Here is a 16,652-nt window from a genome sequence, read left to right on the forward strand (position 1 = left end):
TAAATCATCAGCATTTACCATGAGATCATGTAGGATTTCTATTTCTTTGTCGGCATGCCGGTCACCCACTCGCACGGGTTGACCAACCTTGAATGTACAAGAGAGGTACATTTAGGGCTATATTCATACACTGAGGTATGGACTTCTCTTTATTGTGAATAATAAAGGATGATGATATAAGTGAGTCGTATCCACCTACAATCTTAAAAGATTGAAGATGAGACTGATAAAGTCAAATAACAAAATCGCACCATTCCTTTTCATGCGATCAATGTTATGGCCTGAATTTATAGTTAGGTTATGAGGTTATGAGATAAGTCGTACTTTATGTACAATGACCTACGTATTGTAGACCCGACATATACTTAGTATTTTTTACTTTACAACGTGAATTGTAGCCATGTGCTGGGACCATTTACCTACAGATTGCTTTGATTCGATCTAATCATTGCAACGTGCGAGTAGCCAGTCCTGTAGGTGACTCTGTCCTTAACTACCCTCTTCTTGTGTATAGGAGGATGAGATTGAGTATCGCTACTTTAGTGTACTATGACGAAAGGTCTTTGATTGACTAGACTTAGTTAAGCGAAGAAAGCGGTTTGATTGATTCCAAATTTTACATCTGCGTGGGGAAGATCTCGTGACAGCTACACCAAGTTTTTATAACTATAAATACGCACTTGAAGACTTATCCACCGACAGTATCGAGTTGTTTTTAATAGACTTTTGCAAACAATATTTTTTTTCCCCCCCTTAAAAGCATATATATAAGTATTGCTTTAAAATTGATTTTAGTCGAAGTTTGTGAAAAATCAAGTTTTCAGAATAACTCGATAAGTTGTATAAGTGCGTATATTGGCTGAGTACTCCAGATTGGGAGTTAACTCCATCCGGTGTGGTCATGCGGACTAGTACAGAAATTGCAATGCTTGGGTTATTGAGTACTAGTAAGGTGGTCACTTAGTATTTTAACACCTGTGAGAAGATTACGGTGATCCAGTTGGTCCCACGTCTCTGATTCTTTTGATCGCGATGTTTGGTTTTGATTGTTATTAGGCAAGTTATTTGGACAAATTCTTTGTGCCTCACAATGTGATTGAGTGAGAGATGTTGGATATAGGCCAGTGGGGCCCACTGGTGAGCAATCACTAGTGGGTGGGTCCCATGAGTTTAGGCCTCTTCCGGCCTCTTCCGTTATGAGATAGGTTTCAAATTCAAGTTTGAATAAGATGAGGAGATAGGGATAAGACCGGATAACTTCTAGTCTCATCCAAACTCCCATCCTTTCCTATAAAAAGGATGAGACTCTCTCGTAAAATCAATAAGAAATACCGAGAGTAAAAAGGAGAGGAATAGTGTGCACAGTAATTTGTCCATTTAGCTTGTCCTTGGGACGATCTAAGCCATAGATCGTAATCCGGGGCCATCTATACCGTAGAATCAGAGGGGTGAATAGACCCATCTGCTCCAGTAGTGAATAGGCGGGCCGCTGGATCTGGAGCGTTAATCTTTGGCTTCGTGAAGGTTCCACATCGTGTAGACCATCAGATCTTGAGGGCTCACACTTCCACGCTTCCCAACATCTCCTAGGTACACAAGATGCTATGTTGCTTAAACACTCCACTCACAAGATGAGATGACTTGAGTCCCTTGATATAGATAGGAGCTTCAACCTACTCTCCCACATGTATCCGGTTTGGGACCAAACTCAGGAGACAATAAATATAAAACATGACATAATAAAAGGTTGAGTTTGTACTCTCAACACTCCCTATTGCATTGTGAAGTGTTGAATGCCTATTTATATATTAGCAACTGTTCTCCCAACAAAGGCCAATCAATAACAAAAAAAAAGTGCTTACACATGATATTTTCTTTAGTATAATGACAGGAACACAATAAGACTGATCTTGTGTACATGTGGCATATGTGCTTGCCAATCCACGCTATGTAAGGACTCCACATGGGGTAGAATAGCCCAAAGTTCACCCTGATTGGATGATCTTAACCATCTGATTTGATTGTTGAATTTGAACTGCTGTCCAATTTCCTTTTAACCATCCTTTAACCAGTTTTGATGTCTAGAATCATTAGATTGTTTTTTTAGGATATTCTCCCTCCAATGGGACCTGCTATTTACAGTGTTCGGATTAAATATACTTATGCCACATGTAGTCTGTCCTGTGAATTTTCAAAAAGGGTTATTGCCTCTTAGTGACTCTCGGTGAGCTGTTATTGTCTCTTGGTGAGTAATAAATTTGTTACAAATGGTGGTGGAAAGTTGTAAACAAATCAAGAGACAACATGAAGAGGCATATGACTACTCATGAAAGGGTGTTTGTCTGTTAAGTACTTTTAAGTTTGATTGAATAGACTCATTCAAGGGCCTCAAAGTGCCCCTTATAGGTCTATAAAAACCCAGCCCTTGGTCACTATGGAATCTCCTCAAAGACCCTTTTCTACTTTCTTAAATTAGCCCCCCCACAAAAGTGTTTTAAAAAAAATAAATTTATTGAACTTTGTTTTCACTGCAAAATCTGTTTTTTGGCCAGCTCTAGGCAGATAAGTTTGTTGTGAGTGTTTGGGTGTGTTTACCCTTTAGGTTTTACAAGTCGAAGGACACCATTATTGTGATTGAGAGGTGGCTTGATTCATCCTGTAAGTGGGTTTGCCTACATCCCTCTTGTCAACTGGTTTAATTATCAATACGGGGTTGAATATCAATTTACAGATGGCGACATTGTAATGCAATTCAAGGCGATTGTGTTTTCCCTACCTCAATCCTAACAGTCTGGCCCAGAGGAAGGGAAAGAGGGGGGAAAGAAAAGAATGACAAGATGTTCTTCCCAAGTGGAGACAGCATCTTTGAGAACCAAGTGGTTGTTTAAGCTCTGGAGCTATCAATTGGCTGATCGTGACCAATCCTGTTAGGGCCTGTTTGGTCTGTGGAATAAAATGGTATTAGATGGGATTAACATCGTTATTGCACAATGATTGTATGTCTGGAAATACCACGGTATTTTATCCATCCAATTCCATGTTTGGGATAAAATTCATGCTATGGAAAAAACACTGGATTAAGCAAAATCCTGTTTTGTGGACTATGGAATTGTAATCAACGGATCAAATTCACAATGGATGCTGTTCACTTGTACACATATATAACTAGAATGTCACATGTAAACGGTGTATATGGATGGACGGCATGGATAAACGCATGCATCAATTCGGGGCCCACATGTGTAGTGGATTTCAAAATCCAGGGAAATACCGTGTGGGACCAAATGCAATTTCATGGGACTAAATGCAATTCCATCCCACCTAATCCCAACCTTTCTCATCCTCCCCAAATGGTGGATGGAATTTGCACGGGACCAAATGCAATTCGATCCCACCTAATCCCGTCTAATACCCTGCGCCACATGCCCCCTCAGCAACACCAGCAGCCAAGCCTGCAATTCCAAAGCAGGAGCAGACAAGGACTTCTGCTGATTAAAATAACTTTGTGGACATTGGACTATGCCATGTTTTGTTATCCTATGGAGATCTTGGACAATTTCTCAGATACCTGCAGACATAAATATGAAATATTTTTCATACTCCCTGCAGGCGACGACTAAACCTGTGGCAGTGGGCTTCGGCATATCAGAACCTGAGCATGTGAAACTGGTGAGTCATAATGCAGAGGCCAATGCATGTGGATTCATCAAGCATCTAAAATTGATTGTTTTTTAAACACCTATTGCTTGATGGCATTTCTTTCCATGTCGGCTTCGAATCTTGTAGGTATCGGGATGGGGCGCTGATGGTGTGATCGTGGGCAGTGCCATGGTGAGGCTATTAGGCGAAGCAAAATCTTCCGAGGAAGGCTTGAGGGATCTTGAAGCCTTCACCAAGTCCTTGAAGGCTGCTCTCTCTTGAGAACAATTTTCTGGGTACATAACATGCATTTTTTTTTCTTTCTTGGAGAATGCTGCTAGATGTTCAATTCATTGAATTGCAATAGTCTCTTCAATAAAGACCTAGGGCCCATTTGGATGCATTTGCTTGCAATCCTTTTTTTTTTTTTCCTTCATTGGTTCCTTCAGGGACAGCAATCTCAATCTGCAATTCCAGATTCCTATAAACTAGGATTGAAGACTCTCCTCAAGAAAAGGTGTGATTGCACAATCCTGGATTTAGCATTCTACTTTGAGTGATGTGATCTAAGATTGGTACCTGAGGCAGACAAGGGCATTATGGCCCCACATGCAAATCCGGCATGTGTGTTAGATCCAAGTCCATTCATCAGGTAGGGTGCTCTCTTAACCTGCCCTAGCTGAAAAACTGGACTTGTTCACTCATAAAGAAGATTGAACTTGTATATTTGAATATGGACAGCTGCTCGCATTTTCTTCCCGTCCAATTTTCATGTGCAAGTGGTATGCTTGATGAGTTGATTGATCTTATGCTTGGGATGAAGCAAGCTAACAGAGCACCTTATTTGATGAATCTCCAAATCTTTCACATATGTGCCATGTAGGCAAATTACTTATCATTCCTGAAACAAATGATAATACTACTAGATTGATGGTTCATCACCATTTAAAAATGTTATCACTCATCTATACTTAGCATACTTGCATGGAAATTCTTATGTGTAATCCAGGCCATCCAGAGTCATGGGGGTAATTTTGATGGAGCATAAATTAACCAAACTGATTGAGTGATTGTGATCATCCTATTGGTGGCTGTCCAATGTTCAAATTTCAAGAAAGAAATCATATGGTTAAGAATGTCATGTGAGAGTTTTAGTCGACTCAGGAGGCATCTTGTTAATGCTGGATTGGATGAGCTGACGAGCCATGGAACGTGTGGCAGTAATCTGCTGTGATCAAGGTGTTTGCTGTGGTGCACAATGTACATAGCTATGTCGCAGAATTCAAGGACATCAGTCTGCATTAGCCATACAAAAAATGGGCTAAAAGGAATAATTGCCCAAAATAGAGCAACAGTCCACATTTAACTTATGCATCGCTGAAATTCTGGCATAATCTATTGTCGGGTTCTACACCCATGCACCAATGTTCTTACACATAAGGATTGGGTACAATTAATTCAACCGAAAAAAAAAAAAAAAAGAAGAAGAAGAAAGAAGAAAGAGAAAGGAGAATAGGAAAAAGAAGAAAGAAGGTTTAAAACATCTCTCTTTAAATTGGAGAAGATTCTCAATGCTTTTGTTTCTTTAAGCTGCTACAACTCTTTCTCAAGGGATCTAACCTCCAAAGTTAAACACCCCTAGTTCTCGTAACCTCACGCCTTTAGGAGATGAACCTTTTCACCACTGTTTAGAAGTCATAATCCTATCACTTGGTGTGTGTGTGTGTGTGTGTGTGTGTGAGAGAGAGAGAGAGAGAGAGAGAGAGAGAGGAACATCCAAGCTTTGGCCGTGGCGTGGACCCCTTGGTTGTTTCTTCACAGGCTTGGGACTATGAGCTTCCTCTCTTAAGTTGCATGTGGGCCATATCACCACTTTGCATTAAGAAGGAAATCACGCACATGAACTCTTGGCGCCAACACATACACCATTCGACATCCTTCTACATCATCATTACCCAACCATCATATGGGCCCATGTCACAAATATGGTTCCTGCTCTGTAGTTGTGAAGATCTACCATCAGATATGTGATAGGTGACTTCTATTAAAATGCAAAAATACCATTGTTTTCTTTTGAATCTCAACATATTAAGATCATTTTGACTCAATATGACCACATGTGCGTATGACTAACTAGTTCCGTTGATTCAAGTGGTCTTCTATGATGAAGTAATCTATACAACAAGTGGTCTCTTACACTTTTCCACAAAATCAACCTAATCATAAACATATATAATCAAATGTACCAAGAATAATGACATGTGTCAAAATTAATCAACTAACGGGATACGTGACTAATCCTTAGGTATGTGCATATGTAGATCCTTACTCATGCCTCAGTGGTAGACTCACAAGAGTTTCAACACGAGGTCATGGGTTCAAGTACCCATTGTGGTGAAAACCACTGTGGTGTGAGTGTGTGGGTGTGTGTGGGGGTGTGAATGCGTGTGTCAAAGGTATGTATGTGCTCTCTATGTGGGGCTCGGGTGTGTTGCTCACATGATCCAACCATTCGATACGTCAATCCTCAAAGGAATGACAGAATGCATATTGAACTTCAATCCAGTCCTGAATATACCACAATATATCCTATGGTATTATAACCCATTAGATGCACACACATGAGGATGAGAATGAAATGACAACCATACAATTAATAAATCAATCAGTAATATGTCAAGTATATAAAAAGATTTGGCTTTTCATGGCACACAACATCTACCTCATTTACTAAGTGGTCCACTAGATCAACAATCGTGATGAGAGGTTGGATAATTGTATGGTGATCAACAATCGCCATAAATGTCTAACATTGTATGGTGAGGGAACTCCATGCAGCTTCAACATGGGTTGTACACTTATAACAACATTCAAATGTATGAGAGGTTGGATAATTGCAACAGCTCATGTGAGGGAGAGACTTCAGCAACATAGTAGGGTTTTCCTTGCCCCTTTTCTTCCACTTGGATCCTTTTATTGTCAAATCTTGGATTTGCCTGTTCAGGATGTTAACCAAACAAAAGATTAGCAAATCCGGGATGACAACTCCAATGATTCACACCTCTAACAAGATGGGAAGCGCAGCTAACCAAACAGTCCACAAGGGACAATTACCATTGCTTCAAATCGCCATTGGAAACTGAATGGCGCCGCCCCCCACTTTGGCCATTTCTTCTATTATGATCTGAACGAGCAATGATCTCAAAATCAAGTGTTGACAATCCACCTAGGCTGTGGCATGTTAATGGTGAGGCCCACCTTATGAACAGGTCGAATGTAGTACGCATCTTCCATCCCAGGACACGTGCCACTCGGGGGAATCTCAATCCTCTTTGCCTAGATTTCCATTGTCATTTTGATTGTTGTTGTCCATTCATGGGTGCACATGTATCTGTGATAAACACATATCGTCTCTGCTGTAGATGCTCTGTCCAGCAGCAGCTGTCTATTGACGCAGATTGCCATGGCCTGAAGCCTAAACGATGCATATTTTATGACCACAATGCCTCACATTATCTTCAACTGTGCCTCAATTTTCTCTAACATACAATGAATTTCAGAATGTTGTGGGTGCAAATCATCCCCAACAAGAAATTCTTGCACAGTTCCGTTCACCTCTATAGAGCTGCACCCGGGCATTTTTCTCATGCCCTTTTCTTTCATCTCTTTCCGCATCCTCATTACCCCATCCCACCTGCAAGCTTCTGCATACATGTTCGACAACATCACATGGACCCATTGATCAGATGGGTCCACTTCAAACATTCTCTCAGCCACAATCTCACCTAGCTCCACATTGTTGTGAACCCTGCACGCACTAAGCAATGTCCCCCATATGACCACGTTGGGCTTCATGGGCATTCCAATGATGAGATCGTGGGCCTCTCTTAGACGCCCCATGCGACCGAGTAGATCAACCATACATCCATAGTGTTCAATCTTAGGTTCGAGATTATATACGTTTTCCATCGAATGGAAGTGCTCGCATCCTTGATCCAATAATCCTGCATGGGCACATGCATTTAGGACTCCTACCAATGTAACATCATCAGGTTGGATTCCTGCGTCTAGCATCTGAGAGAAGAGATGTAGGGCATGTTTGGCATGTCCATGCATTGCAAGCCCACAAATGATCGACGTCCATGAGAAGAGATCCCTCCTCGGAGATCTCTTCTCAAAAACTTGAAGCGCTTTCTCTATACTTCCACACTTGGAATACATGTCAATCAGGCCAGGATCAAGTGACCCGTCCGAGCCCATTTCATACTTTTCTATACGAGCATGAACCCATATACCGGTGTCCAAAGCACCTGAGCTGGCACAAGCAGAAAGCACACTTGAGAATGTCAACCTGTTTGGTTTCACATCAGATATTTCCATCTCATGGAACAATGCCAAGGCCTCCTTGCATTGACCTGCATGGCAAAAACCACCAATTATCGTGTTCCATGACACAACATCTCTATCGAGCATCTTGTCAAAAAACTTATGCGCAAGCTCCAATCTGCCATGTTCTGCATACTGATGAATCATGGCATTTGAAGCGACGATGCTCTTCTGAGGCATTTCATCGAGCATCTGATGCGCAAGATCCAGACTTCCGCAATCACCATACACATTCAACAACCCACAGCTTACAAATGCATCAACCTTAATCCCACTCTTGATGATAAACCCATGCAACTTCTTTGCCCCACCCAAGTCCCCCAATTGGCTGCAGGCAGAAACAGTGGTTGCAACTGCAACTGAGTCAGGAATCAATCCAACCATTCTCATCTCCTGAAAGAGTTCTAACGCTTCTTTTGGTCGACTCACGCAGACGTAGGCACGGATCATAGCTGTCGACAAAACCAGCCCTGGTTGAGGCATTTCATCGAACAATTGTCGCCCGCAGTCAACAATCCCCACAACAACATACAATCCTATAAGCGCACTTGAAACGAATTGACTATATCCGAACCCCGATTTCAGAACGCATGCATGGATTTCTTCAACTTCTGTGACATCTGATCGGGCCGCCGCAAGAGCCCTGATCAAGTACATGAAAGTGTGACCACTGGGTCTGAGGCCAGTCTGGAGCATTTCTCTGTAGAATGAGAGAAGCGGGCCAGTGCAATTGGGACCATTGTCTGTGAATTTCTTGATCATGGTATTCCATGCAAAGAGATTGGGATGGGGGACGTGGGCGAAGATCGAACGGGCGTAATTGAATTCTAGATGGGCCGGGGAGGAGAGTAATCGACTGGCGGCAAATGGGTCTTTGATGATGCCGGTGATGATCATGTGAGCATGGATTTGATGGAGTTTTCGGACATCGGAGATGTCGTCGAGAAGATCAGGAATTGGGAGAGAGGGTAGACTTAGGGTTTTGGGAAGAGATGGATAGAAATCACGTAGAAGGGGGTGAAGCCGTTGCATACATGGCTTCGTACGTAACATTTAGAAGGAGAGGTACTGCTGCATGCTCATAGGACTCGTTTCCGTAGTGAGCCTTTCATTAACAAGGTCGGTGCTGTGGGCCCCACAACGATGTATGTGTTTCATCCATGCCGTCCATTCATTTGTATGGCTCGTTTTAGGGTACTAACTGAAAAAATCAGGTGGACCACACACAGGACACAGTGGTGACTGAACGCCCACCGTGAGAAACTTTTTGGGGACACAAAAGTTTCGGATCAAGCTGAGTTTTTAATGGTGGGCGTCCAATCACCACTTTTCCTGTGATGTGGTCCACCTGAGATTTCAATCTGGCCAATTTTTGGACTCATACCCTCAAATGAGCTTGGAAAAATGGATGGACGGCATGGATAAAATATATGCATCATGGAGAGATCACCAACCAGTCAGAGTCCGGTCAGATCATCCGGGCTCGCCCTATGGGTGGGCCCCACCGAGGATTGGTGGTGCTACGGGGAAAAATGAACCGACCTATATATGCAGGTCAGGTCGAGACCTGGGAAGTCTCAATGGATAAAAGAGAGAAACTTGACGCCTATTGAAGGAGAAAGGTTGGGAAGACCTTGGTGGTCATAAAGGACGGCACGAGCAAAGTCGTTCCAAAGGTCGGAACGAGGTCATCCCAAAGGTCGGGACGACCCATAATAGATTATCCGAGGAAGACAATGAAGAAGTTAGAGGCTACAAAAAGTGGAGATCCCAAGGACATTAAAAGGACCTTTGATTGATTTAGTCAGCGGATGATGTCGACCTTCTTATAAATCTGTTTGCATGTCCTTCTGTATTGTGACTTGCATGAGCCGACCTTAATCGAAGCTCCGATGATTACGCTCCGAACTTTGGATGAAGATCGACCTAATATGAAAGAAGAACTATCCGATCTTTCCTCCAAGGATCACGAAAACTAACTCGCGATCAATTTGGGATTCCGAGGTCCCCGCCGAGGATCTCAGGAGATTTCCTATACATTAGGAGTTCTAATCCAACTATAATACGCACTTACTAAACAGGGATGATCCCCTTACTATGTGATCTCCCCTCTACTATAAATAGAGTGACCCCTAATGATGAAAGGTACACGCACACTACCTCTACTCTTATATAACTTTTATAAAGACCTGGATTCCTGACTTTGGCATCGGAGGGTCTCCTGCATTAGTAGGGGTCTTCCTTGTTTTCTCTCTGTGTGGGTACTCAAGGATCTGGAAGGGTCAACTAGAAAACAGCATCATCAGGTGGCTAGCCAAACATCACTTTGGTTGGATGATATTGGTTCATATAACAACTGTGTATTGATTTTCATGCGTCGCTCCAATCCCATGCAGAGCCCATACAGCCATGGTCAAATTATCAGAGCCGTCCGCATATTCAATGCTATGGTGGATGGGCCAAGGGATCTAACCGTTGGCCTTTTCCTCTTTAATATGCATCTTTGGCTATGATTGTTTAGATCGTTTGGTCTTGTAACCAACAACGGGATTTTTTGGACCATGTACTATGGACCATCCATCGATTAGGGTCATGTGAATGGATTGTCAAGATCATACAACAGGTGCATGTGGGTCCTATCATGCAAAACAACCTCCTTACGCACCCTAGGAGAACTGGGCCTCTCTCTCTCTCTCTCATATATTGGCAACACTGATAGTTTAAGGTCCTAGTTTTATCGCCAATTCCTCTTGAAAGTTGTACATACCTCTATCATTCAATCATAAAAAATAAAAAAATTATTTGAAAACATAAAAATTTAAATAACAAAATAGAGTAAGAAAAAATGATTTATTTGTTTGATTCAATGCGTGATTGCGTCATTCGGCCTGAAATCAAATATGCCCTCCTTGAATTGCGTCCCAAGTGTAATATGAATTTTGGATAGTTAGCTCCCAGGATACAACAATTATGACTCGATTCGAATGGTGAATGTGTAGAACTTAAACTTGAAGTGAGTTGACTCGGCAGCAAACTCAGTTAGCAAAATATCAAACTAGAGACTTATTTTAAAGAATCAAAGAGAAATTTTTAGTTTTTAATGATTTTTTTCTTTTAAAAAAAGGAATATGTATATATATACACTACGATTAAGTGCTTAAAACATCATTTCAAATGAGTTAAGTCCATTAGATTTAAACCCAACTGGTGTGACCACCCGAATAGACGGGTCCCTTGTTTGAAATTCGCGCAAAACTGACGTAGCTTTACTTAACATGCTTCAGGCTCTCTCCAAGAGTGTCTGATTCATCCGCTCAACCACATTGTTTTATTCGGTCGCATGGTGCATTGTGTTGTACTTAATGATCCCTTCATCTTTGCAATATTCATTAAACTCAGTAGATGTAAATTCACCACCATTATCAGTCATTAAAACTTTTATTTTTTGCCCTAACTGTCTTTCCACCATGGCCTTCCATTGTTTGAATTTGGTGAAAACTTCGAATTTATGTTTTATGAAATAAACCCAAACTTTCCAAGAGTAGTCGTCAATGAATGTGATAAACTATGACAACCCTCTAACGGAAACCACAAGCGATGACCCCCATAAGTCAGAGTGCACATAATTAAGTACTTCCTTACATGTTTTCTAGTTTTAAAAAATAATCTAGATTGTTTATCATATATACAATGCTCGCATATATCTTAATTAGAATTATTAAAAACTGGAATCAAACAACGATATGAAAGTACCTTCATGCCCCGCTCAGTCATGTGGCCCAGACGAGCATGCCATATACGTGCAGACGTGAAATCTGTAACAGTCGTTGTCGCTCCACCTACTGAAGTTCTCCCAATCAACCTGTAAAGGTTTTCGTGCCTCTACGCTCTCATAACTATATGTGCCCCTTTTGAAACTTTAAGGACACCATTAAGATTGACGAACTTGCACCCTATTGCCTCGAGTGCATCGGGAGAAATCAAGCTCTTCTTCATATCAAGAACATGCTTGACCTCAATCAAAGTATGCTTAATCTCATCAAACATCTTGATACGCACCGTACCAACAACCACAACTTTACCGGCATTATCATTGCCCATAAACACCTTTCCACCATTGCACTCCCTGTAATTGGTGAACCTACTCCGATGAGGAGTCATGTGATATGAAGCCCCTGTGTTAAGGATCCACTCATCTTTACAATCATCGTACAAGTGTCCGATCATGGACATTGACAATAGATCACCTCCGCTTGTCTCTTCATTAGACGTGGCGGTGTTGGTCTCCCTAGAAGAAGCCTCTTAGTTTTCTTTCTTTTACTTAGGATTTATACAATCCTTCTTCATGTGCTTTGACATTCCACAGTTCCACCACTTTAACTTGCCCTTAGATTTGGATCTCGATCTAGAGGATCTTGTGTCCCGTTCAAAATTTCTACCTCTCGTAAGTAAAGCATCGGTCGAAGCCCTCATGCTACCATTTTTCTTTCTCATCGTTTTTCCCTGAAGGGATGAGATAAAGGTATCAACACTAAGGGTTGTGTTGTCGGTGCACAAGGTGTCTTTAAAAGACTCATACGAAGCAGGGAGAGAATTCAGCAAAGATACATGCCTGATCTTCTTCATTGACCAATACCTCCATATCCAGCAATTTACAGATCATCTTGTTAAAATTATTGATGTGGGTCTCCACTTCTCCACCCTCTGTCATCCTGAAGTTTAACACCTAGAACTTCAAGTGTAGTGTAGGCGATTTTCAAGTGACTTTTTGGCATAAATGTCCTCTAATTTCACCCACAACGCTGCTACGGTTTTCTCCCTCATGACATTATAAAAAACCTCATCCGTTAGACACAATCGGATTGAGGATTTAGCCTTCTTATCCGGAGTCTTTCAATCGTCATCATTCATAGACTCACATCGCTCTTCAAGAGCTTCATCAAGCCCTTGCTGAATTAATCGACTAATCATCTTAATTTTTCATAACTCAAAGTTGTTTTTACATGAGTACTTCTCTATGTCATACTTTGGATTTCCAGCCATTGATACTTCTCATCACAGATTCAACCCTATGCCCCAACGATATCTCTGATACCACTCGTCGGGAGACCGTGGAAGCACATAGTAGAATCTAGGAGAGTAATCCAATCACACAAACCAAGAAACAAGAGAACACCATGATTTAACATGGAAAAATCCTTACGGGAAAAAACCACGGCACAAATCGATAGAAATTACAAAGAGAAAGAGCTTACCCAATTCGAACAACATCGAATATCACCCTTGCTGCACCCTTTATAAGCAAAGAATGAATCCCAAACAAAATCAGAAACAAATCCCACAAAATAGCGGTTCTGCATAAATCTGCGCCAAACAGTTCGATGGCATCAAACACACTTCGATGTCATCAAAACTTATCCTTCGGTGGAATAGAAGCTGTTGAGGCATAAAAAAAATGAAGAAAGGATTGAAGCAAAAGAAGATTGAAAAGTAAAAAGAAAATAGAAAAAGAAGAAGAACAAAATGACTTTAGGGTGGTTTATGCGGACCCGCGCAACCAATATCCATTGCGTGAGACGGCGCAACCGAAATACCAGTTGCGCGGGTTCGCACAACTAACTTCAGGACTGATTCTTTGTAAAAGATCTGAAGCATTGAAAGGTGGGTCCCATAACACTAAGATCGAGGTGCCACATGTGCAAGGGCCTATAAATACCCCTTCCCCCCTTCATTTGGATGGATTGAAAATTTTGGAGAAGAAACAGAGCAAGAAGGAATACTGAAGACTGAAGGTAGGAGCATCGGTGACTTGCACGGGTCCACACAAACCATATCGGTTGCGCGGGTTTGCGCAACCAGACTGCCCTGTAGTTTGTAATGCTAAGAAGCTAATATGCTACTGAAAATGACCAAGTCTCCAGATTTCTTCTGTCCAAGCTTCAAGAAGAGAAATCAGTAGAAGAGATCTATATCCCTCTTAAAGAGATGATCAAATAGCGAGTCGAAGTGCTGCCAAATTTGATATTTGATTTGGATATTTGAACTTTGTCAATTTCTATATTCTAGATAATCTGTCTTAGAATCAAGGGATATTTGAGGATGTGAATGAACTTAGTACTAATAAAATATGATGATTGTCCTTAATACTCTCTCTTTGTTATATTTGAATAAGATAATCCCTAAATCGAATGCATTTGTTTCTTGTTTGAAACAAATGATGACTTCGCTGAGGATTATTATCTTATTAAACATTAACATTGAGATAGTTATAGAACTTTCATCATAGTTTAGCGACTCTCAGTGGAAACATCCTCCCCTTCATCTCTAAGATAAATTATTCGATTCTTCAAGCACTAACTATAGTCATATTTTATAATTGAAGGAATCAAACTACTAATTCCAACCGATGGCAATTTTAGCAAGAAAAGCGAGTTTCCATTTCACTACAACAGGATTCGTGATAGAATATGCGCCGAACCAACCGCCAAAACATATGATTCGACTCCCTATAAGCAAAAACAACCTGACTCAAGCAACAACAGGGGTTGTATCCTGCTTCGCCTCAATCACTGGAAGGAGATAAAAGCTGGACTGTTGTGATGTCTCGCCGTGCGAGAGCACAGAATGCAAGAAGCCTCAGAATGAACCCGCCTTCACCAAGAGTTAGAGGGCCAATAACACGTAATGCAGTGAGTAGGAATCCTGAACTCGCCCCTCCTGCGATATATCCCGAGTGGGTAGTTCCACAGTTAACCGCGCGTGACTTTCCAACTCTGGTCACCCCAAGAGTCAGATGGACGAAAGAGCAGAAAGGTAAGGCATTGCTGACAAGTTCACCGATGTCTGTATCGCCCCAATCGATCAATGGCAATGGAAGCATAGAGAAGTCGAATGAAACTCCATCCTCTCCTCTCTTCGTGAGTCCTATTACGTCGACGTATTCCCTTCCCACTCCAACTACAGCTTCGTCGAAGAGTGGAGAAGCTGCAGTACATATGGCTGGGACAAATCAGGAGAATATGCCATCGACGGAGGATCGCATGAATGAGATGGCAGAAGCACAAAGAACATTAATGGAAGAGTGAATAAACCACAGAGAAGCCTTAGCAACCCTTGCACATAATGTAGCCCAGATAGTGGCTCCCCCAATGATGGGCACGATGAATCGACAAGAAAATCAGCCCGAAAGCTTTCAACCGCAGGGGGCAGGATCACTAGGGTCTATTCCAGCAGTAAGAACCATGACACAAGACGAGGTAAGACAAGTCATCGAAGAAGCTATCAGAGTAGAGAGAGAGCATGAAAATACTGGCCGTTTCAGATACTGAATGCCGTATCCAAGAGACATAGAAGATATCCCGTTCCCAGCCAACTTAAAGCACCCAGATTTTCAGAAGTTTAATGGGGAAGGATCACCAAGGAACACTTAATGCACTTCATTACTAGCACGGGAAATTTTTCTATAATACCGTAATATTGCTTGCAATTGTTCGGATCATTTTTGACAAACAAATCATTCCGATGGTATTCCAGCCTAACCTCAGGAGAACAAATGCAGGACGCCTTCATGTCAAACTTCTTCTCTTCAGAGTGTGATGTTAGTATTACGGAATTGGCTTTCGTGCGGCAGAGAGAAGCAGAACCGGTAGAAAAGTTTATAGACAGATGAAAGACATTGGGAGCTTCGTGTAGGTAGCTGCTAGAAGAAAAGGAACAGGTCAAGATGTGTCTGAACTCCATGGAAACGGGAATCGCGTTTGGACTCACCAGCACTGATATCAGAACTTTCCGTGACCTGGCTACTAAGGCTCATGCTTTAGAGCTGATGACTCGGAAGATGCCAGCGTTTTACTCTGAGACGTCTAGGAGGGCCCCCAGCAGGATGGCTGCAAATACCATTGATCATGAAAAGAGAGGCAAAGACACAAGAGACTCAAGAGATAAAAGGCCGGAATGGAAAGAAGAATGAAATCAATCAAGAAATAGATACAGCGAAAAAAGGCCTAGGATGTTCAATTCGCACGAGGGGTTCGCATTCGATAGAGAAGATGTTGTTCCTATGATGAACCAACTGCTAAAAGCCGGTACAATAGAATTACTAGAACCCAAACGCCCTGAAGATGTGACAAGAACCAGAGAGAGATTTTTGCCGCTATCATCGCCTGGTGGGACATCCGATGGAGAATTGCTATACATTGAAATGTATAATACAACGAATGATAGACATGGGTGAAATAGTGATTGGAAAAGAAAAAGAGAGGGGTACAATGGCGATAGTAAATATGCTCACAATCCGAGAAAAGGGCCGAGAAATGATATAGAAAGAGGATTGTAAGATGACAAAGAAGGTAGTAGTGATTACGTTACGATCGGGAAAGAAGATAACAAGCCTTATGAAGCAGAGAACAAAAATTATAAGAAAAAAGGCTGTTGAAAGGTAGAGCAATGAAAATGAGAAAGAAAAGAAGAGTGATACGGCAAAAGTGACCTATGATATCGTAAGTCATTTGAAAGGCATACCGGTTCGATTAAGCGTCTATGATGCACTTAAGTTGTCAGAAGAATTTCGGCAGAGCTTAGTTCAAGCATTGTCCAATCATGACGTCAAAGAAACCTTACTGGCAGAG

At 41.7% G+C, this 16,652-nt stretch overlaps 2 protein-coding genes across 2 annotated transcripts in view; one reads left to right on the top strand and one right to left on the bottom strand.

Moving 5' to 3' along the window:
- Positions 1 to 4,347, top strand: part of LOC131258214 (tryptophan synthase alpha chain-like) — a 49,332-nt gene extending 44,985 nt beyond the window's left edge. The window contains exons 8-9 of the mRNA XM_058259355.1: positions 3,610 to 3,669; positions 3,787 to 4,347. Coding sequence (XP_058115338.1) covers positions 3,610 to 3,669; positions 3,787 to 3,921 — 195 coding nt within the window. The 3' untranslated portion in view covers positions 3,922 to 4,347. The remainder of the gene's footprint in view (positions 1 to 3,609; positions 3,670 to 3,786) is intronic.
- Positions 4,348 to 6,267: 1,920 nt separating this feature from the next.
- LOC131258215 (pentatricopeptide repeat-containing protein At2g22410, mitochondrial-like) lies at positions 6,268 to 9,083 on the bottom strand. Its single transcript, XM_058259356.1, has 2 exons — positions 6,754 to 9,083; positions 6,268 to 6,635 (listed from the first exon to the last, which is right to left on the bottom strand). Exon 1 carries the CDS (start codon positions 9,076 to 9,078, stop codon positions 7,147 to 7,149), a length of 1,932 nt encoding a protein of 643 aa, XP_058115339.1. The 5' UTR covers positions 9,079 to 9,083; the 3' UTR covers positions 6,268 to 6,635; positions 6,754 to 7,146.
- Between the last annotated feature and the right edge of the window lie 7,569 nt (positions 9,084 to 16,652).

This window comes from Magnolia sinica, chromosome 10 (assembly GCF_029962835.1).
Source record: "Magnolia sinica isolate HGM2019 chromosome 10, MsV1, whole genome shotgun sequence".
NCBI classification, from domain to species: domain Eukaryota; kingdom Viridiplantae; phylum Streptophyta; class Magnoliopsida; order Magnoliales; family Magnoliaceae; genus Magnolia; species Magnolia sinica.